This window comes from Excalfactoria chinensis, chromosome 4 (assembly GCF_039878825.1).
Source record: "Excalfactoria chinensis isolate bCotChi1 chromosome 4, bCotChi1.hap2, whole genome shotgun sequence".
Classification (NCBI taxonomy): domain Eukaryota; kingdom Metazoa; phylum Chordata; class Aves; order Galliformes; family Phasianidae; genus Excalfactoria; species Excalfactoria chinensis.
In genome coordinates, this window is record NC_092828.1 from 75045333 (window position 1) to 75071629 (window position 26297).

General features: G+C 46.5%; 2 protein-coding genes across 2 annotated transcripts; one reads left to right on the forward strand and one right to left on the reverse strand.

The window, feature by feature from the left end:
• Positions 1-481: 481 nt before the first annotated feature.
• On the reverse strand, positions 482-17853 carry VAMP7 (vesicle associated membrane protein 7). The gene is made up of 8 exons (XM_072336779.1): positions 17672-17853; positions 12854-13012; positions 9528-9585; positions 8910-9047; positions 5816-5906; positions 5187-5254; positions 3130-3222; positions 482-2499 (listed from the first exon to the last, which is right to left on the reverse strand). Exons 2-8 carry the CDS (start codon positions 12997-12999, stop codon positions 2431-2433), a joined length of 663 nt encoding a protein of 220 aa, XP_072192880.1. The 5' UTR covers positions 13000-13012; positions 17672-17853; the 3' UTR covers positions 482-2430.
• Positions 17854-17907: 54 nt separating this feature from the next.
• On the forward strand, positions 17908-23996 carry LOC140252287 (DNA-directed RNA polymerases I and III subunit RPAC2-like). Its single transcript, XM_072336780.1, has 5 exons — positions 17908-18009; positions 20595-20692; positions 21746-21822; positions 22814-22896; positions 23788-23996. Exons 1-5 carry the CDS (start codon positions 17971-17973, stop codon positions 23833-23835), a joined length of 345 nt encoding a protein of 114 aa, XP_072192881.1. The 5' UTR covers positions 17908-17970; the 3' UTR covers positions 23836-23996.
• Positions 23997-26297: the final 2301 nt, after the last annotated feature.

The following is a 26297-nucleotide window of genomic DNA, read 5'->3' on the forward strand; positions in this document are numbered from 1 at the left end:
AGTCAGGGGCATTTTAAATATCAGCCTGATATTGACAAGCACTTGAGGATGGCTTTCTTCTGAGGAAGGACAGCCCTCTGCTTTTGGTCCACACAGAATGCTCAGCTCTGCAAGTGCCACCAAACTGATGTTAAGTCAGGCTAAATCCCTTCATTCCCTAAGCCATTCTCATGCCAGCTGCTTTTCCTTCAGATTTTGACATTCTGTATCATCTCCAAGCCCTGGCAGACATCATTAAGATGCAGTTTCTTTACCTTGAACCACGATAACTATCACCTGAACTCAAACAGTTTCTGCAAGTTGAAGTGGAAATCTAACTCCCTCATACTGCTGCATGAACCTACTTCCAGCACCTAACACTACAACGTCTATTTAACGTTCCCAAGGTAGATGAAAAGCTACCAAACTCTGTTTAACTTTTGTTTTTAAACACAGCTCCTCCGTCCGGTGCCAGGCAGCCTTTCACACAACTAAGCAAGTCTCCTTTCTGTACAGTCACTTTATTTAAACCAGGTTAACCTTGTTTGTACACTAACACCTCAGTGCATCCTTTCAAAGGAGAGGAAGTCTTCGTTAAAAAGGGTTTGTACATAAGACAACAAATCATAGAAATTAACACAGTAACATCAACAGTCCCTAAAACATGCACAATTGGACACTGAGCTGTAGGTGGTTGTAAAGATCAGGAGGAGGAGAAGGGCTCTCCTTCACAGCCACTTCCAGGTAAGACAGAGTCTTTGTCTTACAGTGGATTAACACAGGGTACGAGCAGACCACAGTGCTGATCAGTTGGCCCTTTCTGGATATCAAGGTTTAATTACCATTAGTTAAGTTTTAGCCTCCAAATCACATCCAAATAACCATGCAAGCTTATAGGGAAACTTTATGTGACACCTGTTGGAAAGTGTAACGCACCAGAAAAGTCACATGAAGGAGCAGACACTGAATGTCACCACCCTGCCCGGCAAGCCTGTGTTGCAGGACTCAGGGAACCCATGGCACCAAGTGCTGGAGTTTAGTCACCAAACTGAGCCTGTTTCCTGTACCTGCACAGCTTTCACTCACCATCAGAAGTCACTTCCCCAAGCCAAAGCGGTGCAGCTTCCTTTATCAGACCATCTGATACTTGTACCAGATTTCAGCTGTTCCCAGTCTGCTGGCACTTCCAGCCACTGTGCTGCCCTACACGCTTGCTGTGCAGCCCCTTCCTGAGGGTGGCCTGATGGGACAGAAACACGATCATTGCAGCTTCCAGCACCAGGCACAGGAGTCCCTTTATATACACACTGGATACAGCACATTACCAGAGTTGGTAATAAGCTTTGGAGTTTTGTTGTTGTTTTTTGTGTTGTTTCTTTTTACCCCCAGCACGAGGAGCTGTTACTAATCTGAAAGACCTTTTCTGCTTCAGACTATAGAGAAAGTAATAATCCATTTAACGCCAACCTTCTGTCCTCATTTTAGCACAAACCTTCAGAGTAAAAGCACAAGCAGCCGATATAGGACACCTTCTCAAGCCTGATTAATAACATCAGCCTCGATCGGCTCCCATTTTCACTTTATCAAGTGGTAACGTTAGTATTCGTTTTAGTCCACCCTCAGAAGAACAGGAGAAAGAACATGACAAAGGATATCCATTACTGCAACCTTAACTATACAGAACCATCTCCTTTACTGTATTGTTTTAGCTACAAATTAAAGGAGAGGAAGGAGAAAGAAGTGATGGTCAAGAGGAGGCCCGTTTGGAAATGCTGAGGTGACCTATCACCCTCCTACCAACTGCTGAAAGACCACCAGGAAAAGGGAGATTTCACACAGAAGCAACGCCTACATCTTACAGTGCATAAAGCCCCAGCCCCAAAACCATTCTTTTTATTACCACCAATATTGCACTTGCAACCCCTACATGTTGAGCCACTACAAGAGGCCAGATGTGCAGGGAGGGGCACCTGATCTCCATGGTCTGTGGAAAATGGAACTACGCACACCCACCTTGTGTCTCTCCCATTAGCTTGGCTCAGCCCACCCCAAACTATCCTCCAGTGTCATCCTCATGGGTAGGACAGTTGCTAGCAGAGCTGTTCTCCACTTGCACACTCACATAAAAGTGCAAAGCTGCATGGACACATGGACAAGCATGCGCGTACCCTCCAGAGCTGGCGGTACCAGCTGGCTGAGAAGGTTGTAGGTGGGACAGAAAACAAAATAACCCCCTTCAAGTAATTTAAAACAGCCCGTTCTTGAGGTTACAGCTGCACAGAAGCAGCGACCGGCTGGGCCTGTTTGGGGTGATAAGGCAAAAAGTCTGAAGTCCTGGAGGGATGAAGAATGAGAAGGTGTCAGTAGTGAAAGATAAGAGTTATTCTGTAGGTTGCTTCTTCACACTGCTGTGATTCTCATCTCCAACTGACCAGCACCAGCTGTCTCTGGTTACTTCTGTACACAGCTTGGCCACGCAAGCCCACCGCAGGCAGCAGAAACGATGATATAGATGATAACCTGGGGAAAGAAAACAAGTTTCAGTGGAGAATTCTGTCCTTCAGTGACATGGCCTGGTATCAAAACACAAGTCTGAAAACCGCAGGTTATAAACACCCTAAAATCACTTGTCAATTGTTCCACAGTACTTTGCACCAAGACTTCTTTCTCCACATCCATCCAGCAACACAGGATGAGAATTTTCCTCCAGCAAAGGCTTCAGTGATGACAAAGTACTTCAGCATCCTCATGTTAGTGCTGTTCACATTCATTAGAGGCTGGAGATATGACCATCCCAAGGTAAGTAACGAGTACCTGAAGGAATAAGGCCTAGAGAGCCAATGCAGCTAGAGGAGCTATGAGCTCAATGCCTTAACTTCTAAGGAGTTAACAAGGCACTTGTCTACAGCAGGCGTCTGTGAGCTAGACAAAATCATCAAGAAAACTTTTGCTATCACCTTGACAAGAAAAACTGCCTGGCACAATGCTCCTTTCTCCATATCTCACAAAGGACCTTAAAAACTCTCGTTTTAGAGCTAAGACTTTACCAAGTGTGAGTTACTGCGAGTCTGATGACAGCAATACACTATTAGCATTTTCCAGTAGTTAAGCTTGGCTTAAGAGCTGAAGGTGATTATGCTCCATACTTACAATTGATACAATGATGATAATGATGGTAAGCTTGAGGTTCTTCATACACATGGCTCTAGCAAGGTTCCTGCTGGTAGTTTTGAAAGTGACTGACTAGAAGAGAAAGTAAAACAGCTGTTTTATTCCGTGATCTACTGCAGAGAAAGCTGCATCCCAAGAAGCTAGATGAAGAGGCACATACCCGTACCACCCTACTTCCCTAATAAGCCAAACAGCTGCAGTTATCTCCTCCAGATCCATTTAACTCCTGCAGTTACAATAATGCAAAGCTAACCTGGCATCAAAGAAAAGCGATCTCCTATGCTACCTTAAGGGCAAGATTAATAAAATCCAAATAATAGAAGTAATCCAGAACCAGCTTGGGTTTGTACCTTCCTTTAGTCAGCCTGCGAAGAATTGGGCACAGGACATCATCAGGTCTGTCAGCTGCCCACAAGGTTGAGATTACCTTGGACTACATCTGGTTGTGTTTTTCTTTGACTTACAAGCTTTGGGGAACTGAAGTACTCCAAAAATACAATTATTGACCTTCATTCCTACACTCAACATCAGTTCTACTCCAGCCACAAAAGTGACTCCTTTAATACCAGAATTCCCAGCACTTGCCTCCAGTATTCTGACCTGTCGCATTCTGTGGAAAGCTTGTATTTATCCTGTTCCATGTCTTCTCTCAGTATCTTGCAAGTCCATCCATTCAAGAGAAGCTGTGGCCACCAGAAGACTTCAAACACCCACCAGGTAACATCAGCACAACTCTCCCCGCCACTCACCCCTTCCCCAAACACTTTCCCTGAGCAGCTCATGCAAAGAGATGCCTGCACAGAGAAAGGCTGCAGCGTCCAGGCTGAGCCAACTCAGCAGCACACCCTGCTGGTTATTGTCAGGTTTTCCCCACAAAGCACCTCCATCAAGCAGAACCGCATCCCTATTAATGCAACTTTGACTCAACGCTGAGTTACCATCTGAACTTTGGAAACACTTCTCTCACTCAACTGTGCAGTCTCTAGGTATGGAAACAGATTATTGCCTACTGATAACTGTCCTGGTGCAGACACTGCAGCAACACCCCTCATCTCAGCCCAGACCAGTTCTCCAGAGGACAGGACTGCTCTGAGTACTGGCTTCTTCAGACCACCCTGCCAAAAGGAAGACCTTGCTGCTGCTGAAAGGATCCAGTGCACTGTGGTTTATGTACACCGCTCTGGTAGTGAAGACTCACGTGGGAGCAATAAACTGGTTCACTTCACTGCTCTTGAAAACTTCAACCCTGAATTTCCAAGGACTCTCTCACCACTGAGCTGTAAAACATTCAAACTGGCACCACATTCCAATCATTCATTCTCTGAATTGTTTCCAACAACAAACATCCACAGTGAGCACGTGTGACTTCAGACTGATGAAGGAATTCCAGTCCTTTTGTCTGAGGCATTACCTGAGCTTAGACCACTTACTGCCACCACATGAAGAAGTAGTAAGGTTCAAGTACTCAGTGCAGGAAGACAGTACTCCCAACTGGGCAACTGCAAGCATCCCTAGCTCATTTCTTAAAAGCATGACAACATTTTTGCCAGCTCTGAGATGTCCACATATCCACAATTTCCCATACAGGACACACTGGCACTCTATAGGGTTGAAGAGTGAATCTGAGGGCAGCAAAGGAATTAGGCCCCAAGCAAGGAACTGAAGATGCTGAATCTGATCTAGGGATTTTCAGGGAATAGTCAGGAAAACTTCCCATCTATATGTAGGCCACTTGTCTAGATAGCATATGCTTTACAGTTACGTTCAATGTGACAACTTAAGTCATTTCTCACTTACTTTACCCCTTCATCCTGTTAAGGAGCTGCATGGCTGGTACGTAGCTGGCTAAACAGCCATACAGAGGGGGGCAATAAGACAGGACTTGTTTCTAACACAAGGAAACGTTTACTCTGAGATGCTTTAATGTCTGTTTAAAAGTTGCTTTAGATGCTGCTGTTTGCCTCCCCTGCTCTTTAACGAGCACAGCAGCTGCAGGACCACTAATTCCCCATTTGAAAGTTCTTCCCCAAACTTACGGAATCCACGAGATTCTCTGTCTTATCGATCAGCAGCTCCAGCTTCTCTCCTCTCTGTGCCACAAGGTCTGGAGAAAGAGAAAAATCCCAATCTGTAAGTAGAATCCCAGTGTGAAAAGCTGCTTCTAATACCCAAAGCTCAGCTGGAAGCCACAATGAGCTCCTGGTAGTGGTTTCTGAGACAATAAGTAGCCCTCAACCTTTCTGAGATTACGAAGCAGTGACACTCAAGGAGCAATCTCAAATTTCGGCACTAAATCAACTCAGTTTCAGTCAGTTCCAGATCTGGGTCTTTATTTTGTTGTCAGATTTGTCCCGAGCAAAGTCCAACTGGACAAAATGCTGAGAAGCAATTTCCTCAGAGCAGCTGCAGAAAGGCAGCAGTGGCAGGGACAAAACCCAGAGCACACTGCAACCTCAGTGCAAGCTGTACATGTTCCCAGCAAGCTGTGCTCCCATCCAACACAATGCACTGCAAACTCAGAGCTCCCCAGCCTCTTTAACCATCACCAGTTCCGTCAGGAGAGGACAGCCCCATCACCAGCTCCACTCTCAGTAACTCTTCCTGCAGGACCACCATTCTGGCCGAGTGGAGTGCTGCACGCGTGGCACAAGAACAAGCAAGATACCTATGTTTCGAACCATGATTCCTTTAAGTTCATCAACTTGGGCTTGTGTCTCTGCTACCTGGTCAGTGCCCTTGCTCTCCGAGTGGTATTTCTGTAACAAATGAACAGTCAGTGAGAACAAGGATCCTCAATGTAGCACTTCACACACAAAAAGGGAATCTCCTGTTCCCTACTGAGCAGGGCAGAGGGCATACATTTAAGATTCCAATTTACACGAGACATCTACAACTGTATGGGAGACCCCAAACCAACTTGTCAGCCCCTTACAGGTCACACATGCTCATCTACTCCTGCACTGCAGCAGCTATGCAGCAGACAAGTGCCTGCAACTTGCAGAGAGCCCAGGAGTAACAGCCTCTTTAGGAACTTAAATCACAAGGAAAGTTAACACATTGCCCCCACTCCCAGACATCCTTCTGTTGTCTTTGTAATAGGCCAGAACTTCACACGATTCTCTCTGCTTCTCTATAAAACATAAAGAGCGCTGCAATTACACAAGCAGGACAAAATGTGTCTGTATCTATAGGTGAGCATCAAGGGTGAAGGGTGTCCAGCAAGGATGAAGAGGGACTGCAAAATGGAAGAATCACATGAGGCATTTAAGATGGTCAGTCTGAGTCGCCTAACTGCTCTTCCTGCAAAGAAGACATAAGAAGCTTTTGGGATCACAGGTGAGCCTGTGGTGACTATCTGACTCAGGCTGGTAGGCGGGAGAAACGCTAACCAGCATCCCCAGATTAAAGGAGTCTCACAATGGTTTCAGAATCAAAGGAGGGGAATTAAGGTGAAGTCGGTATCGTGTAACTAAGCTCTGCTATTCTGGGACTAAGTCTGCTATCCTCAGAGGTCCTACGCAGTCAAGCATCACCAGCCACAGCTCCTACTGTCCTGCTCCCTACGTCACCTCCCCCAAGGAACACAAAACTCTCTCACAAAACTCAACAAAACTTTTGTCTTGCTTTAAACTTGTAGCCACCACACTTGTATCTGAGGGCTTCACAAATCACCTCCTAAAAAGAAGCCATCTAAACAGACTTGCTGACAGCAGCGTCCAGGACTAGATTGTCTCTGCTGTACTTTGTGACAACCCAGGTGGCTTCTTAAGCCCCAATCTTCTCCTAAATAAGTGTTCGCTTTGCATAAATTTCTGACCACATGGGAAGCAAAAGCATAGTGCTCTGACAGCATTGACATACTCATGTCATAACTGATGGATATAGCACTGGAAGTAACAGTTCCTTTAAAAAATGCAAAACAAATTAGTTTGGTTTTAGGAGAAGCTGCAGAACTGGCAGCAACTACCTGAGCTGGTCGCTGGTTTGACTGGAAGCAAGGCCTCCCTTTTCAGTGTTATCTGTGTGATGTGCTTGAGTAACAGCACAACCTCTGAACTGCCACTCAGCATCACACCAGTTAAACTCCTTCAGTTACTTCTGTAACCACCTTGATAGCAATCCCGTTCTCCCACTACACGAAGCATTTGATCGTTAGGGCTCTAATCTTCAGAAGCTGGAGGAACAGCTTTCTGCCATCATTTAACTTCTGTTAAGAGTTATTAGATGCCTGGATTTCATCAATATGCAAAAGCTAAAGTAAGCAGCTCTGCTTTATGCTTTAGAGCAATGGAAATGCTGGGATTTTTAGAGGAATACCACCACCAGGGCTCTGAACACCGCCTGGCTCTTCTGATAAGGCAGAGCATTAAGCTGATTCCAGCCAAAAACTGCTTACATTTTGATGAATCATCACTTTGTGTAGTTTCAGTCTCCACACATCAAGGGCTGGTAGAGGAAAAAGCCAACTTCCTCTCTGTGATGGGACTGAATCTAATTTATTAAAGCACGATCCATTGGGCTTTTCTGAAGACATGCTGGCTTTATTATTCATTGCTTTCCGCCTACCGCATAAGTTGAAGAACACTGTTTGCAGTGAAGTATGTGCAACCTCACAAGCTATGAATCATCTCCGTTCACCATCAAGGATAGCAGCACAATTGATTCCTTTCACAACATCCAGTACAACCTTCAGGAAGCAACAGCACAAGCGCGCATCCTCCCCTCACCTTCCCCCAGCTCCGCCCTGCACACCAATACACAACTGTTAATGCTGGTGAGCATTAGAAGTTTGCTTAGTTTCTGCCCTTACACCAGCTGTGCTGCCAGGTGGCCAAAGGACCTCCCCTCCTACATCCAGAATGTCACCAAACCTGGCTTCTTTAGTAGATGAATAGGAAAAAAGGAAAGCTTTGAGGGCAGCAGCCTCAGTGCTCACACACTGATCAGCCACAGCAAAGCAGACTGAGAGCCTCCTACACATCTTGTGTACAGTGCCAGCTGTAGCTGTCCCAGATACAGTCTGCAAACAAGCTCTGAAAACCAAGGTTCCAAGGACATCTTCCTTTTAATTTAAGGCACGTCTCAAAAAATAGCACCACTTGAGTTATGAAATTGTTGTCAATTAAGGACTCTAAAAAATGTGATGAATTTTAAACAGAAGACTCTAAACACTCTATCCTCTTCTTTTTGTTTAAAGCTACTGCAAGGACTTCCATTCCCAAGTGATTCCGTACACAGAACCTGCCCGTAACCCAAGCCCAGTGTTCTGGCCTCATGAAAATGAAACAGCACTGTAAGCAAATACCCTACCACACTCCAGCAGTGTGCCACGGATATCCATGAAGAAAGAAGGAGAGAAGTGAAGGGTAGGTTGGAATTACTAGATACTCAAACTTTGAAGTTTAGTTCAATTGAAAGAGTAGCATCCATTTATCCTGCTTGTAACAACAGAGAAGTTATCTTGGAATGGAGAGCCAACTGGAGCTAGCTTTGACATTTCAAACGCTGCCTTTAAGATCTAATCTCACGTGCAGCTATGCAGTGCAAATAATGAATACCTCACTATTAACCCCAGCCCCTTTTTATCACAGAAGCAGTAAGGCAACTCAGCTGTAGAGAACATACAGGGAAAAGCAGTAAATTCCTCTGCCTTCATATCCAGACTCAGTGTGGTACATCAGGTACAAATGAAAAACAGAAAGACCCTGCGGGGAGAAGTTTAACTTGCCAAAGCAATCCCATTTAGCAACAGAACTCACCAGCTGTGCAGCTAAGACACTCGAGAACTCGCTGTTCATTGCATAGGGAAGGGCCGTCTGTGCTCTTGAGCCATACGTGGTCTGAAACCTCTTCTTGATTTCATTCAGGAAGTTGAAGGCTCTGGAACGTTCAAAGTCCTAAGAGAGAATGAGCAGACCACATCCAGAGCCAGTCAGATCGTGGAGTGTATGTAGCACACAGCCAGTCCAAAACCCACAAATACCCATTTTAGATGGGCATGTAGTGCATTACAGGACTCGGCTGGTTATCCTGGGTTTTTAGCAGCAGCCAGACGCCAGACACAATCCTGGCCATCAGTTGGAAGCAGATATTACTGAAGCATAATGTAGATCTAATTCTGTGCCTAGTATCTTTTCCTACCAGGGAGATGATTTTGCTTTAAATAGGAACTTAACCCTAGAGATACTTATTCACATGCATAAGTTTCAGGCTTAAGCTTCAGAACCGCATTCTCACTACCATCAGTTATAAGCTCCAATGGAATAAAACCCATCTGCAATTAGCACCCATTATTGATTTCTTGTTGACATACACACAGAAGAAGCTAGAACTCATAAAAAGCCTGTATGTGCAATAGTTGTTACCAAAATACTTACGTCATCTGTGATGCAGAGGTATATAATCCTGTCTTGGCAGATGTAATGAAACAGATAACTGCAAAAAGGGGAAAAAACAACAAGTCATTAGAAGATGCCACAAGACATCCTCTGCCAGGAGAAGAGAGATGATGGAGAAGATGCTGCTGCCTGCAGTGAATTTAGGGGCTGCAAAAAGTAGAAGAGCAAATTCCAGCCAGAAGCATAGAATGACCCGGGTTGAAAAAGACCACAATGCTCATCTAGCTTCAACCCCCCTGCTATGTGCACCAACCACCAGAACAGGCTGCCCAGAGACACATCCAGCCTGGCCTTGAATGCATCCAGGGATGGAGCATCCACAGCTTCCTTGGGTAACCTGTTCCAGTGCATCAATACCCTCTGCGTGAAAAACTTCCTCCAAATATCTAACCTAAACCTCCCCTGTATCAGTTTAAAACCATTCCCCCTTGTCCTATCACTGTCCCGATAAGCAGTCATTCCCCCTTCTGTTTATATGCTGCCTTCAAGTACTGGAAGTCCACAATGAGGTCTCCCTGGGGCTTTCTCTTCTCCAAGAGAAACAAGCCCAGTTCCCTCAACCTTTCCTCACAGGAGAGGCTCTCCAGCCCTCTGATCATCTTAGTGTCCCTCCTCTGGACCCACTCCAAGAGCTCCTCATCTTTCCTGTACTGGACACAGCACTGCAGATGGGGCCTCACAAGAGCTGAGTAGAGGAGGAAAATCACCTCCCTCTCCCCACTGGCCACCCCTTTTTTAATGCAGCCCAAAACACGGTTGCCCTTCCAGGCTGCAAGCACGCACTGCTGGCTCACGTCCAGCTTCTCATCGACCAGGAGTCCCAAGTCCATCTCCACAGGGCTTCTCTCAAGGAGATCTTCAGCAAGTCACACAGATGTCAACACACCCCAGCTATCTTCATCAGATGCTAAGCATTTATCTTCTATCAGCTACACTAAATAAGAGACAACTTACACATAAATAATAACTGCCATCGTGCACTTTGCAGCACCCCACACGTCACAGCAACCTTGTGCTGCCAAACAACTTCAGTTCCATGTTCTTCCAGCTAATTACTTGTGGGGAAAAAAAAAACAACACCTTGACATGATAACCGGGGGTAAGATTATATCTAACCCTGCTGTCTGCACAAAGCACCCCCACACAGTGAGCTTGTGAAGTTATCTGCAGTTGATGGGAGTGACAAGGAAGTTAATACCTCAGTGAACCTTGCTGGTACATTGACTTGCTTCTTTAGCCATGTTTGTATGACCACTAAGTTACACTGCTTTGGACTACAAAACAAAAGCAGCCACATAAGAAAATGAATTTAAGAGAACAACCATCAGGCTAAACAGGCTTGAAGCACGTGGTTGCATTCTCTTATTCACATGAAGATGCTTTGAGAGATGCTGAGCAGACAGATGTTTGTTAAATGCAACTCTTAGTAACCTGAAAGACAGTGCAAACCAGTTTGAAGCCAAACCTTCCTCTCAAAGTAAAACCAAGCTGTTATTTCCAGGCCCACCGGAAAAAACAACATCCCATCATAGCTGTCTTTTTTTTTGTTAATTTTTTTAGTGATGCTATCTGTTTCTCACCACCATTTAGACCCTTTTTACAGAAATCTAGCATTGCAATGCATGTGTTGCATAGCAGTTGCCTTGTGCAGTTTTAAGGGCAGAACACAGAAGCTTTACAACTGAACGTAAAGCTGCTCCTTATCTACAGTTGCTGTTGCTTTTTCTGAAGGGAGAATTAAAGCTTATTCCAGCACTGCCTTTAAGTCTCCTCACGGTAGAAGAATCTAAAGGGCAGAGAGAGAAGAACCCCAAGTACAACTTATGCTAGAAAGCTGACTTTCCTTGGAGATTACCTGAAAAGACCAGAAGTTTTCAAAAATAAAACAACAAGAAAAAAAGACAGATTCTGACCAATGAGGCTGTTCTTCAAATGCACAGGAAAAGCAATATCAATACCTGTCAGATGAGGCTTCAGCAGTGGAGATTCTGACACTAGGCTCAATGCCCAAAGCTGCAGAATAGCACCTACTAACTTTTAACAACACAATGCAAAGCAAAACAATCACACCACAAAATGCAGTGATCTTCTGCCATGTGTTTGTAGCAGAAATGCTGTCACAGCCTGAAGCAGTGATTGAACACCTGGTGGGAAGGCAGGGCCAACCCAGGGGAGCTCAGGTGCATGCAATGTACCTGAGTGACCAGATGGAGTGGAGCCAGGATCCACCCCTTCCCAGACCTCATTTAAAGGTTGGCAGTGGAGGTAACAGTATCTTCCTTGAGATTTCTTCCTACCTGAGGCCTTCAAAGGTAAACAAGCTTTTTTTCTTCTTCTTCTTCTTCTGTTTCTGTGTTTACAGCTACTGTATTTGGGCCTGTCCTTATTTGCTGCAGTTGCAGACTTCATCACCCCATTATTATTGCTATGTTTTTCATCGCTTTATAGCATTACAGTGTTGAATTCTCATTAAGTCCTTAGTAGCAAGCAAAAGACAATTCACTTCACAGCATGCTTTGCTAACATAAATGCAGTGATTAATTACCTCTCAGTGTTCCTACTGAAGAACAGTGAACCTCTATCACAATTCAAGTTTCCAACTGTAAGAACACTGTGGCACTCCTGCAGCTCAATTTTGTAAATGGCTGAACAGCACTCAAGGCAAAGGTATAACAAAAGGAAATTACTTTGCCCTTAAAATTTGCCCTAAAAATGATTTAGTATGCAAAGTACTTTAAAAGAACAGGAAACTTCCTCTGAAAGCTCTTCCCTGGGGTCTCTTTGTGCTTGCAAGGCACGGAAGGATGCAAGAAGACTACCTAAAATGTTATCTTTTGAATCTTTGGACAGCTAAAATGGCTTTAACACAACAGCATGGACAACACTGACTGAGAATCCAGCCATGATGCAACTCAAAGAGAGCTGGAATAACATAGAACGCTGCTAAACCAGTGTTCTCTGCAGTTCTATTGTTAGCTTGCAGTGCATTAACTTCTGTATTCCACAAATGCAACACAGAAGCACAGTGCCATGAGATGTTGAGTTCAAATGCTCTTTTCTGTCAACCACTACTGAGGAATGGTCAGAGATCTGCATAAGCCTGGGATAAAAGCTTCTCTCACAACAGCATTTGTGGTACCTCAGGATGACTCTAAAAGATACTGCCTGAAAAACTTATCTTCAAGCAATCAAGATACGCAACTGATCTGAGGAAAAACTGAAGTCTCCTACATCCCTTAACTCCTGTCCTCATGCATGCTAGCTAGTCTCTACTCTGATACCCATAAGAGCAACACATCACTCACTTTCCATGTGAATAGGTCAGTTTGTTGTTTTCAGAAGGTATCTTTGCCAGGATCTGCTCTGTCACCTCCAGGAAGTTTCCTCCACACCAGGCGTGCTTGGCAAGGATGGTTGTGCCCCTCGCCACAACAGCAAAGAGAATAGCCATGGCTTCACGCTATCTGGAAATAAAAACACCGTAAGAATTAGGTTTGTATTATTTGTCAGGAAAAAAAACATTGTATCAATAATATCTTCTCAGCATAATGGGAAGGAAGTATAAATCCATTCAATACTTTGACAGTGTATTGCTGTTAGAAAGCTTCTCTCTTTTTCCCCTTCAGGTTCTGTTTAGAACTTCAGTAAGACCACAATCACCTCTAGTTGGTTTTCTACACCTCAGAAAGAAAGCAACTGTCTTGCAGCAGTTCCTCACAAAGATGAAGCCTGCTGAGTGTCAGATGACTTCAGTCCAACAGTAGTACCTTGGACTTGACTGCTTTCAAACTTGAGCAGAAAAGCTGCTGCTTGATTAGTCACACCACGTATATCTACTTCTTACAGCCTGGAGACATTCACTGATGCACCGGGACTTCTATAAGAGCACGTAATCTGCAGATCTCAAAGTGAGGGAGCAACATTTGCACGCTGATTATCTACAGTAACGCTCTTTTTACAAGCCAATGCTCTTGCATATATATATCAAACCATACAGATTACAATATGCAAGTTGTTGAGAGTCAGGCTACTGTAAAGCCAAAGGACAATCACATAAAAGGGCACACTTAATCAGCTCAAGTATCATCATGTTAATCTAATGACAGACCTAAGACTGAACATATGAAACCACATGTCACACCACAGCTGTGACGTTTGCTTGGTTGATTCAGTATATCCATAAGCCTCTTTTCTGTTTAGAGAAGACTTCTGACCCTACCAAGAAAAAAACAACTCATTTTCCCCCTGCATCTAACTACCTTGATATTGCCTGATTTGTACTGTGTGAAAGATTACACACCAACTTCACTGCAAGCAAATAGCTCAGAGACTTCTCTAGAAATTAGGTACAACAGATTTAGCTTCAGGATCCAAAGACCTCAGGCAGAAAGGCTGAATGTAGGCTATTGCCAGTCAAACTTTCTACCCCTCCAGTGTTTAAGGGAAGTGACTGCACTGAAAGATCTGTCTGCTTTCATTTGGACTGAAGCACAAGAGATTACAGCAATAAGGGAAAAGATGGACCAAGAAATGCTGGGATGTTAACAAGATCATGAAGATACAATCACTGCTGCACTGGGCTTACAGTTCTGCTGCTTGACAGACTCAGGCTTGGATGGCAACAGGTACCTGCAGGTATAAGAACTCAAGGCTGGAGAGGAAAAGAAAATGAACCTGCGGACTGATTCAAGACATTCCTTGATTTTACTGCAGTCTTTATGCTAATCACTTGAGAGCACCAGAGAGTTCAGGACCAGCACCATCTACGGGAACAGAAGGCAACAAAGGATTAGTTTGACAAGAGAGCAAAGCAAACAAAAAGCAGGAAGCAGAGCAGTAAACTTCTTCAAAGAACACAGCTCCAGAGGATGGCACCCAGCAAAGTGCTTTCTAGAAAAACTGAGGGTTTGTCATGTCAATAAAGGTGAAGGAGGAACACACAGAAAGGCTCATGCTACACAGAGACAAGTCTATGCAGATGATCTTCCTGACAGGCACCACAAAAAGGGACCAAGAGCTGAAGCAGCAGAGCACTGCAGAGGGGCTGCAGACAATCTCAAACAGGTCTGCTTCTTTCACTTCCTCTTGGCTTGAGATTTGCACCTTTGCACATACCACATCAATTCTACCAGGTTTACAAGGAAAGCCCCTTGGTCTGCTTCGCATGGCAAGTTTCTCATTTGTTCCATCTCAGAGCAAGCCCTATTTTCAGAACAAAGACAACTTGCTGCATTTACCTACTGTTCTTTCCAAGATCACTTCCTTTGTCCTTGCTGCACTGTACCCAAGTGCTTGTATCCCACTTGTTTCCCCTCCCATCACCCTCACCCAGGTCCCAGATTCACCTGAAGGTGGCTCAGGGATTTAAACCTGATTCATACCCAGCTGACGCACAAAGATTGTTAGGAAGGAAGAGGGTGAGGGGTGTCCATACCAGCAGTCCCTTTTTACTGCTGCTGAAGGGAACTGTGTGTGAAAACAGCTGTTTGCCTGACTGATCACCCTCCCCTCCATGACAGAAAGACTTAGGAGTGCCAGCAGACAGAGGTGGAAAAACAGATGGGTTTGTGTTTTCTCCCTCAGATGCAGCTAAGTTGACTTCCAGGCTCACAAATGCCCTCTAACATCAAGTCTGTCAGCATTACAGAAAAAAAGTCATTATTTTGTGTCTAAGAAGCTCTGGAGATGATGACCTTTGAAGGCAAAAACAGATGGTGCTTATGGTCAATCAGTGTCAGTATCCTCCTGAAGACTATGACAGTCAGAATATAGAAAAGCAAGGCTGGCAAAGTTCTTCCCTACTTCACCAAGTTCAACTGGAAAGCGCATCATATGACAAGCAGAGAGCCACGTCATTTGCAAAGCCGTTGACAAACCTAACCACAGTATTTCCTTCCAGCATCACCAAGCCAGCCTGCTGGATCTTATCTTGCCTAGAGTGCTTTAGAGCTTCCCCTGTAAAGAAAACCTGAACCTCTCTCCAGAAAACTGCACCTAGAAGAGCCTAGGGAGGGCTGAACACACAAAAACACCAATGCAAAACACCTGAGGGCACACCCAGCACTGAGATCTCTGACTTCCTGCCACACAGGATGCAAGGTGCCATTCCAGAACATCATCTCTTCACCCTAGCCTCGCAAATCAGCCACACAGAGGATGACAAGTAGCCACAAATTTCAGTAACTTGGCCTCCAAAAGCTTCTCAGCTCCTCAAAGCACATTGCTACAGACACACAAATCAGAGGGACAAAGTGACAGTAAGCCAAGACTCACCTATTTTGCAGCTAAGCACAAGCTGAGTGAGTTACTGACCACAAGTCCCCACTCTGCAAATTCGGAGGCTTTGCTATTACTTGTGTAAGATAAGAGTATTTGAACTGAATAGAAAGGGGGATTACTCAGAGCTAAGGCACAAAGGAATGAGTAACTTTTGGGAAGCTTTCTGCAGGAGCCACCACCTCTATCTGAAAATACTGAAGTGGGAGAGGACAAGCCACAAAATATATCCAATGAGTTTATAGACAGGGATGAAAAACACTAAACATTGGATACCTCCAATTAAGTGCTTATCCTATCAGAGACAAGAGCAGCCACACGGCTGATTCTGATCTTGCAAAGAGAAATGATTAACTGCCATGCAACTGCTCTTAGTTACTCCTGATTAAAGAAACAGCAGCTCATTACCTTCTGACAGGGCCATGGAGAAGGAACACAAACATTTTCCTAGGAAAATACTCTTTGGCAGCCACCACAATTCCAATGATTTGTGAGCAGCACAGTGACCTGCATCAACATTAGCTAAAACAAGAGGAGTTCATATAACCGTGCCTGATGATACCCACCAGCATACAGACATCTGCAATACTTCATCCAGTTCAACAAGAGAACCAAGACTGTGCTGGCATGTGGAAGAACAGCAGGTCACAGCCAGGGCCAAACAAACACAGCTAAGCCTCTTGAGCAATCAGGTGACCAACAAATCTAGAAACAAATCTGTTTACAGCACAGCCACTCAATGAACAGGATGAATACAAAAGAGCAGTTGCAAAACCCCCCTGAATTCCCAGCTCTCTACCTGACTTAGGAGTCAGTAACTACCTGCTTTGTAAGTCACATTTCTTCAGCTTTCAGCAGAATGTTTTACTTAAACAGATGAGCAGTGAGCATATATTTTTCTCTCCAAACAGTGTCACATCCAATCCTATAGAAACTATCCATTGCTTCTGTTATTAATAGAAATCCATTGTTACGCCAGAAAACAGCTTTTCTTATCAGCTACAGAAGAGTCGGGAATCAAATCCATTAGAACACTTTTGCCCCTTCATACAGCCTAAAGAAAACAACTGGTTCCTAGCACAGAGATGGCTGGAAATAACTAAATCTAAACCTTCCTATAAGTAGGAACCAAACTCACTCAGGTAGGCATTGCATGGAAGGGTTCCAAAATAGGAAGGAGAGGGGAAGGAGGCTGCATTCCTCAGCCAGAAAACATCACAGACCCAAAGAGCTCCTTAAGCTGCGCCAAAAGCATTGGGCAGGCAGTGGAGATGTACAAAGGTGAGCCGAGTGTTGCGCTCATATCCCAGTGACTACTGAAGCATTGCAAGTCATGCTGCAAGCTGCAATAAAATGATCGTTTAAACACGATGAATTCAGCAGAAAGCAGCTGAAACTTCCCTTTAACCCATTCCTGGCCTCTTACACGTTATTTCCTTAACAGCTCTTCCAGCTGGAAGCCCAGCAGTTTATCCGGGCATGTGAAGCCTGAGGAGCACCAAGTTGAAGCAGCGCTGAGCAGTTCAGCTCCGTCTCGGCACACGCAGCCTATTAGTGACACTGGGCACAAACACAGCGCTGCTGGATGAGGGTCACCTCGCTTCCCCACCACCCCTGCTGGAAGGCAGCGGGGCAGGACGGGTAAAGCAGCAGGATATCTAAGCTCTCCACAGAGATAACGCAGCGAGGTGGGCACCCGAACGCGACTACAGCATTATCAGCTGCCCCGTAACCCCGACCCGCAGGAACAACTATTTATCCCTCAGCTCCCAGTAAAGCCCCCCCCGTCCTCCGCCGGGAGCCCCAAAGTTAACCGCGACGCTGCAGCGCGATCAGCCGCTTCCCACCTCCTCCGGGCCGCACGCAGCCGGGCCCTCACGGCCGGAGCTCGGCGAGCGGCTCCCTGCACCAACGGGCCTCCCCGCCCCCTCACGGCCGTTCCCTAAGGCCGGGGGCTCCTCGCCGGGCCTCCCTCTGGCATAGCGGCCTCCGCGGCAGGAAGTAAACGCGGGACGGCAGCCCACCGCCCGCCGCTGCTCCGCCCTTCGGCCGGGCCCACCGCCAGGCACTTCCGGCGCGGCGCCGCGGGGCCTGCTGGGAGTTGTAGTTTCCCGCGGGGCGCGATGGGAGTTGTAGTCCGGCGGGCATGGCGGAGAGCAGCGAGAGGAAGGCCGCGCTGGAGATGGTGAGCGCCGCGCGGCTCGGGGCCGGCAGGGAGCGGGTTCGAGGCGCCGCTCGGCCTTCACCGCAGCAACACGGCGCACAGAGCCGGGAGGGACCCTCGGGGCCGGCACTCCTAAGGAGCGGCACGTGGGGCCGGGCTCAGCACGGAGCCGCTCAGGGGGATCGGGGGACGGGTCTGCTCCGGAGGGCGGCGGGCACAGCCCCGAGCTGCTACAGTCCGGCACTCGGGGTCTGGGTTTTCAAGCGGCGGGAGGTGGGTTCGGGGATCCGATCAGCCCCGAGCACCTCGGCTTGTTCTCGGTTTGTTCTGGTTGTCCGGCCCCACTGCGCGCAGCAGCCGCTAGGTGGCGCTGCACGCCACGATAACGGGCTGCAGGGGCAGAGCGACCAGCAAGTTGCCCCTCTTACAATGAAACTGTATTAAGTCCTCCCCAAACTCTCGGTCTGCAGCCTGTGAACTTTTACTAGCAGCAGGAGGACGTTTGGAAAGTGATGCTATCTCATAAAGACCGGCAAAGTGTTTTGACATTAAATATTAAGTATTCATAAGGTACAGTGAGAAAAGCACAAGTGATTTGTAGGACTGTTCCACACTCATCCGTCTCTGTTCTATTGTATCCTCTGTGGCACCAAATGCGATGTTAAATCATGATTCATCATCAATTCCAGCCCCTCCAAGCAGGATGATGCAAGATTGTGGATGGTAAAAGAGAGTGCGGGCTGCAGAGGTGACCAGGTCCTCAAGGCAGTGTTCAACCTTGTGTGGGGCAGAAGGGGTCTCAGAATCACCCGGAGTGAAAGGCGAAGGCTTTTCCATCTCCCTTGTCCCTTTGGAGCCCTCGGTTGAATTTGTTCAGTCCTAAGGATCTCAACTGTTTTCTCACTGCTTTTACCTTCTCAGCCTTTTGCTTCAAGGCGCAGACCAAACGCTGAGGGGACCAGGCAGTAATTGTCCTGGTTGTGTTCTGGTTAAGGGCAAGTGTTGGTTTCCCTCTGAAGCCTCAGGCTGTGCCACAGGTGAGATAACTGACTAGGAAGGACAGCAGCGGTCCTGCTGAAGTCCTGAGTTGTATCGAGGAACTCTGCACAGAAAAGGAGAGAGAGAAATCAAGTTTGTGAAGCAGTCAGGTTCAGCACAACGTATTCCTTGGCTGTGGCTGTGTGAAACAACGGTGCTTTGGCTTTTATCTGCCAGATCAATGCACCGGTACTTACGCTGTGCTAATGAGGCACAGACAGCTGAACTCACTGTGTTGCTGCTCTCTCCCACAAGCAGACCCAGCCATCATGCGGGTGATGCATCCTGTCCTGTTCCTCTGCTTCCTGTATGCCAAAGCTCCTTCAGGTCTGGAAAGGACTCTGAAGTTGGTGCAGCTCCCGAATCTTTCTGTTAAAGATCCGAGCATCTTATTCTTCAGGTTATTTTAATGCCAGTTGTGTACCTCAGGTGTAAAGATTCGCTCTCAGCCAGTAGAAACATCTTTTTGTATATGCACACTTACACCTGAGATAAGGTGCAGCTGAATGCAGTGAACAGAATGGGTGCCAGGCAGCGGCCTCCTGAGTTAGCCCACTCTTGTCCAAGCCTTTACTCTTAATGCAAAAGAAAATCCCTTTTGAAGACAGTTTTAATAAATAGCTCTTTGCAAAGCCCAGCAGTAGGAGGAGCTGAGGCTAGCAGCCTTTTCTTGGAAGGAGGAAAGATGCTGGGTGCAGCAAGCAGGACAACAGGCAGGCTGTCTTCCAGACAGCGCAAGTTACACATTGCCTTGCCATGTCAAGAGCAAGTTTTGCCTGTCCTTATTTTAATCACCAGTAACACTGCTTTGAGGGTGGATTGCAGATTGCTAGGAGGCAAGAGAGACTGCATCAGGCCAGCATCCTCATGTTGCTGCATCACATCTGCTCTTCTGCAACAGCTGGTGTGCGGGAACCTGCCCTGAAGGCATGCTGCACATCTGGGTGATCTCTTCTACAGGAAGCAGATTGCATCTCCTTTCTAAGCTGCTGAGTCAGATCCCTGGGGCAGCTGTACCTGCAGAAGGAGGAAGGGGAGAATTGCTCCACCTGGAGGTTATAAAACCACTGGAGTGCTGGAATCACTGGAGTGATGCAGAGTGATCAGTACTCATCCAGACAGGCTCTACACTTATCCTCAAAGTCTCTCTGCTGCTAGGAGTGGAAATGATCAGTGCCATCTGGGTACACCAGGCTTTGTGGAACCTGGGGAAATATCAGGGGATCAGCAGCCCTCTGGTAGCTGAGCAATTAATTAGGTGGCTCACTGGCTTTGGAGGGGATCCCAAACTGGGCTTCTTAGGAAACACTGCCTAGTTTCATGCTTTCTGTGTGCCTAAAAAAGCAGAATTAGGGGATTGCTGCTAGTGTTACAGGGTTCAAGTAATGACTGTGCTTACAGCATCCCCCAGAAGCAGGCCCTGCACAGGCAGGTGCAGGTTGTTGAAAGAGAGACAAACACAGTTCTTTCAGCCTCTGGTAGCTCGGAATCAGCCAGATTCTTCACTAGTGTCCTGGTGTTAATTACCACAGAAGACATTATGGCATCTCGTTTTCAATTTGTGGCAGGTCCAGGCAGATGGGACAGATGGAAACTGTGTCACTTTTGTCATGCATGATGAGGACCACACGCTTGGCAACTCCCTCCGATACATGGTCATGAAAAAGTAAGTTAAGCTCCTACAGTGTCTGGTGCTGCCAAGAGCACTTGTCTCCTATTCTAGCCTTCTCTTTATTACCTGTACCTCAGTGGGTGTTAGAATGAAACACGTAATCAGAAGTCATCTCCTTATATGTTGGGGTCTCATAATATCAAAGATTCCTTACCTATGACTTCTGTTCCCAAAATCAGATGGTTTTTTTTCCTTTTTCTTTTTTCTTTTTCTTTCTTCTTATTATCAGGACCCAGAGGGCACTTGTAAGCCTTAAGGAGCCTGACAGGTCTCACCTGCAATCTCCATACCCTGCCCATTGGTTCAGGAGCTTCATTTGAGCTCACAGCTTCCAGTTGTTGCCTGTATGACAGGAGCATTAATTCCTAGCTTGGCAGTAGTATTGCTTGTATTTGGCTACAGACTTTACAGACCTGGTCACCGTCCTTTCTTAACATTATAGGCCTATCTAGTGGTCACTCAGTTGTGTTTAACTTGGGTTTCTTTCACTTGGCCTGTGGATTGACTTTTTGACCTGACCTTGGATTTGTTTTACCCCCCCCCCCCCAGACTTACCTGATGACCTTTAGTTGATCTTGGCTACCATCTCTAGGGCTACCTTGTTCTACCACTTGAGTGCCATAGGAGGGGGCTGGCTGATGAGATCACTTGTCTGTTGGCTGTCTTAACCTTCTTGGCTTCCAGCTTTCCATCTGTTAGGTAACAGCTAGTCCTTACTGCTCCTTCGTGGTTAATTGTGGAGGAAATTTTGTGTCTGAAATGCAGAGAGTGTTGTAGTTTCTCTGGCCTACCACTGGACAATTGGTGGTGCCGGGAGCTTGCCCGACATATTGTACCTTTGCAAAGCTGCAGTTCAAAGGTGGAGAATGTGAATAAAGTTATTCAGGCTGTTATCCTTCAGCATATCCCTCCTGGGAGCCCCTTGGTGATTGCAGAAGAATCCTGAGCCCCAGCAGGTCTGAGGTGGTCTGGAATTCTGCTTTACCTGAGATGTGCTGTGGGCAGTCTGGGCTTCCACTGTTCTTTTTCTCTCTCTCCCCACCACAGCCCTGACGTGGAATTTTGTGGCTACTGCATCACGCACCCATCTGAAAGCAAGATCAACTTCCGCATTCAGACCAGAGGTATGGATGTGCATGTTCCCTTTGTGGGATTTGCCTTGCTTGGGTCAGGTTTCAGCCATGGGTTGTTCAAACAAAGAAAAGCACTTTTCTCTCTCTCTCTGCTAGCCATCTGCAACTTCTGTGCCCTGTTGCTTTATAGGGCTGCTCTGAGCTTTGTGCTGTAGCTCTTCTGTTTCCCAGCTGTAGGGCTGAGCAGCATCTGCCAGCTGAGGCCTGAGGATCCTATGGCCTTGCCTGGTCCCATGTGTCTGAGTTGGCTGGCAGCAGGCCCTGAACTGTAGTGCTGAGGTTAGAATAGATCCACTGTTCACTGTCAGAGCTGATCTGCCCTTAAGTCAGTGTGGTGTTTGGTAACTGTGCTGACACACCTAACTGCAACAAGATAGTTCATTTTTCTTTCAACTACTCGGCTGTTTTGCAGCTTTGAACCTGAGGCTGTCTTGAAAAGCCTCATCCCACTGGCTCTGTGTGCTGACCCAATGACTTCCCTCTTGAAGAGGACTTTTTCCCCTGACAATAGGTAGCACTGACAGCACTGAGCCTCTTGCAGTCACCCGTTCCTCCCAACACACCTGGCCCTGTGTGCTCTGCAGTTTTGTCTGGTGCCTAGAGAGATGCTGTTATTTCATTCCTTCCCCATGGGGCCGATCCCTCGAGCATCAGATATGTAGAAGTCAGTTCCTGGAAGCAAGTTGCTTGCTTGTGCTTGCTGACTCTTTAACTCTGTAAAAATAATTGCTGCTCAGCCTCTTGGCTTTGCCAATGTGAGACTAACTGCAGCGTAAGTAGCTGCTGCTCCTGGGCCATAGCTTAGAGCACTTCACTGATCTCTGGGCTTGGGCTGATGGTGATAGGCTAGCAGGAGCCCACACGTTGCTGTGTGTCCTGTGGGAGCCTCTCCCCATTGCGGGGACAGCCGTGCTGGCTTGCAGTGGCGAGGGGAAGGTCCCCAGCCACCTCCCATTTCACTAATGCATCTGCTTTTCTGAAGGGTCCCTTCCTGCTGTTGAGCCATTCCGCAAAGGGCTGAACGACCTGATGGGTGTTTGCCAACACGTACTCGATACCTTTGAGGTGAGACTGTTGCCTGAAGAGCTCGGGGGCCTTCTTGGTCAAGAGGGACTGAGAACTTTTGACATGGAAAGCCCAATAGCTTTTTCAGACATTCTTTGCCTGACTTTGGTTTGTTTGTGGTTTTCCAAGTCCTAAACCATTACTTCAGCCACTGGGGTTGGGAAGAGGAGAGGACAGGTCAGTCTTTCAGAGCCCCCTGTGTCCTCCAGTGGAAGGTACCGCTTAGGATCCAACAGAGCTTCTTAATGTCCCGTGAATGTTTCTGCCTCTATTTTTTCTATTGCTGGAGTATTACGGAGGAGAAATTCCTGCAGATAACGGAGGAAGGGGTTCTCAGACTTTCTGTCCTTTAACTTAAATGGGAACACCTCTGAACTTGCTTCCACGTGAGAAGTGCCAGAACACTCACTAAAGGTTTTGCCTGAGCTGTAGGCTCCCTTCTATGTCCTGCAGCCAGTCTGTGGGCTGCCCAGCTCTGAGTGCTGTCTCTAAGCTGTATGTTTCAGCAGGAGAGTGGCCAAGAGCAGGGAGTGAAGAGCAGACCCAGAGTACTGGACACTGAGCTGCTGAGCATGTCCTCCCGTAGCATACTTGGTTAGCTTCTTTCAGTATTTCCTCAACGCATTGACCAGGATGAGGCCAGAGCTTGCACAAAGTCTTTAGGGCTTACCCCTGCAGCTGGACACAGCAGCATGGCCTGACTTCCTTTGTATTGTGGTGACTGAAGGCTCAGTCTCATCTGGAATTGCTTGGATCTCTGTAAGAGCATTTTGTGGTTCCCTCAGCTATTTGAGGATTAGGACGGGGAAGTCACAGCACAAACTGATGTGGTGATACTGGTCTGTGAATCGCTCAGAAATGTTAACATTTGTCCTTTGCTCTTGCTTGCAGAAGAGCATGAGGAAATACAGGGCCCAGAGGGAGGAAGAGATGCAGTAGCATTTGGGAATGGTGGTCCTCGTGGATGTTTGTAATGTTCGTGTGTTGAATTCCCCGTGTCAAGAGTTTTTTGGTTTTGGTTTGTTGTTTTTTTTTTATAACTACTTTGATGCAAGCGTGTATTTTCTCTGATAATAAAGTATATGAAGTTTGATGCTGCAGAGGTGTTGCTGCGTTCAGCTCATGCAGGTACAGAAAACGACAGCTGCAAGGCAGCTCTTTTCACACTTCCATTTTATTTCATCCCCTCTCCAAATGTCACTGTTTTCTGCTCAGGATGTTCAGATCACTTATGGTGGTGAAGGTAGTCTGTTGTACAGGGCTGTAAAATCAGGCTTTGAGAGAGGTTATAGCCTCCCCTGATCTAAATCCTTCTGTTACTGTTCCCAAGGCCAAATGCCTATTGAACAGTGACAGCCATGGGGCATCAGCCACCTTGCTAGTAGGTCTATTTCAGTATTTGACCACCTTGAGGGTGGTCAAATTTTCCTCGTATACATTCTGAAACTTCCCTGAGACATCTTTCTGTCATTTCCTTGCATTCTGTCATTGATTACCAAGGAGGAGAGATGTGCATCATTCCTCATTTCTCAGAAGAAGCAGCAGAGAGCAATGAGGCTGCCTCTTGGCCTCTTGACTGGACTGCCTAAGTGTCTTCAGACTCTCCTTGCAGGACAAGCCTTCAAGATCTTTCACCAGCTTTGTTGCCCTCTGGATTCATTCAAGTTAAATAATCAGCCTTCATTGTTTTTTTAACAGATCGCCCTCAAATGAGCAGAGAATCATTTCATGGTGAGATAATTGAAAAAAAAAAAAACACAATCAACAAAGCTTGTCTTATTTCACCCCCTGAAGAATGCGGACAGCCGCAAGCCCAGACCACTCCTTGTGAGCGTATCTAGAGAGCAGCACAATGCTGAAACCCCCTGGTATTGTTCAGATCTGCAGGCAGCTAGCCAAGGGAAAGCCTTTCATTGAGTGTAATGTGGCATGAAGTAACAGGAGTTCTTTCTGCTCCGTGCTGGGTGCAGGAGTTTGAACCTTCCCAGTTTGCTCTGCCCAGGGGGAGCACCTTTGTCTTTTCGGTGGAGGTCTGCAGTTACCAAAAGAACCTGCTGGCACTCAATTAAGTATTTAGCAGACTTTGCAGACCCCCTGCTGCTTAATAAGAAACACGCAGAGACTTTCCTTTCAAACACCAACATGTTTTATTAACATTCAGAGGAATAAGAGGATGTAAAATGTCAGGTTTTCTCAATAAAATTGTTCTTTCAAATACAAATTGACAGACTTGGTTTCTGGCAGGCTGGCAGTGGGTTTGTGTTCACAGGCATTAGGTCCCGAAGCCATCTGAACCCTGCATTTCATAATAAGGCTCTTTTGCTTCAGATTGCTGCAATGGATTCATCTTGCCCATGCCAATGGGTTCCTGCATCTCTACAGGTGGCTGCGGCGGCTTTGATTTTTGGCTGATCCTGTCTGGCTTGGCTGAAGGGAAAAGGGGCGAATAAACAAGAACCTGACTGATACACCTGGGCTCGGTCCTGTGACTGTTAAGCCCCAGCAGCACGGAGAGTAACTTTAAAAAGATCTTGGAAGGGGGGAGCTGTGTTTCTATTTGCAATTCCATGAGCAGCTAAAACCTGACTGCACGTGCTCTCCATTTCTGATGTTCCTTGCTTTCTCTTTGAGCTGAAATGTGTTTGTCCTGGTCTTGGTTGTAACCTAACAGAGACCTTTGAGAGCTAGGAAGGTGCCAGGTGAATGCCACCACTGTGTAGGAGTTTTGAAAGGATACTGTTTGCAGCTGGTAGCTCTCTTCCTCCTCTCTCACACTTAGTCAGATTTTATGATGGTGGTTTTAATAGGAGACACATGGGAGGAAAACACAAGGGGAAAGAAAGCAAAGGAGGCTGAAGTCGGTGTTAAGCAGCTGTGCAGCAAGTGGTAGCAACGTCCAGAGTTGGGATGAATTCATGGCAGTCTGTTGCAATATTAATCATATGCGGATCTGAGACTGGTTTTGAACCATTTAAGGTGAAAAAGTTGATCAGAGTGTAGCTAATGCAGGAATGATTAAATTTGCTGTGGAGCATAAGGAGGGATGTTAGCTATTAGGGGTCTGGGAGTTTAAGCAAGGTAAAAAGATTCCCCTGTCTGCCCGTAATTGCTGTCTGTCTTGTGAGTATGAAGAGGTCCTGGCTGTCCTTAGGAGAGAATCACAGATCTTAAACGTTTGGGGGCACTGCTCCTTATGCTATTACCAGGAGTCACTGCTGGGGAATCGCTCAGATGCTTCAGTCTTCACTGAGTTGAATGGGAACTGTGTGTTTAAATCTGCTAGTCCCCATGTAGTGTGCAGGTAAGAGAATAATCATTGCCCAGCTGGTGGCAGGCAGCACTCGGCTGTTCCTATTGCTGGTTTGGATAGAGCTAGAGGAAGCCAGGCTTTCTCTACAAAG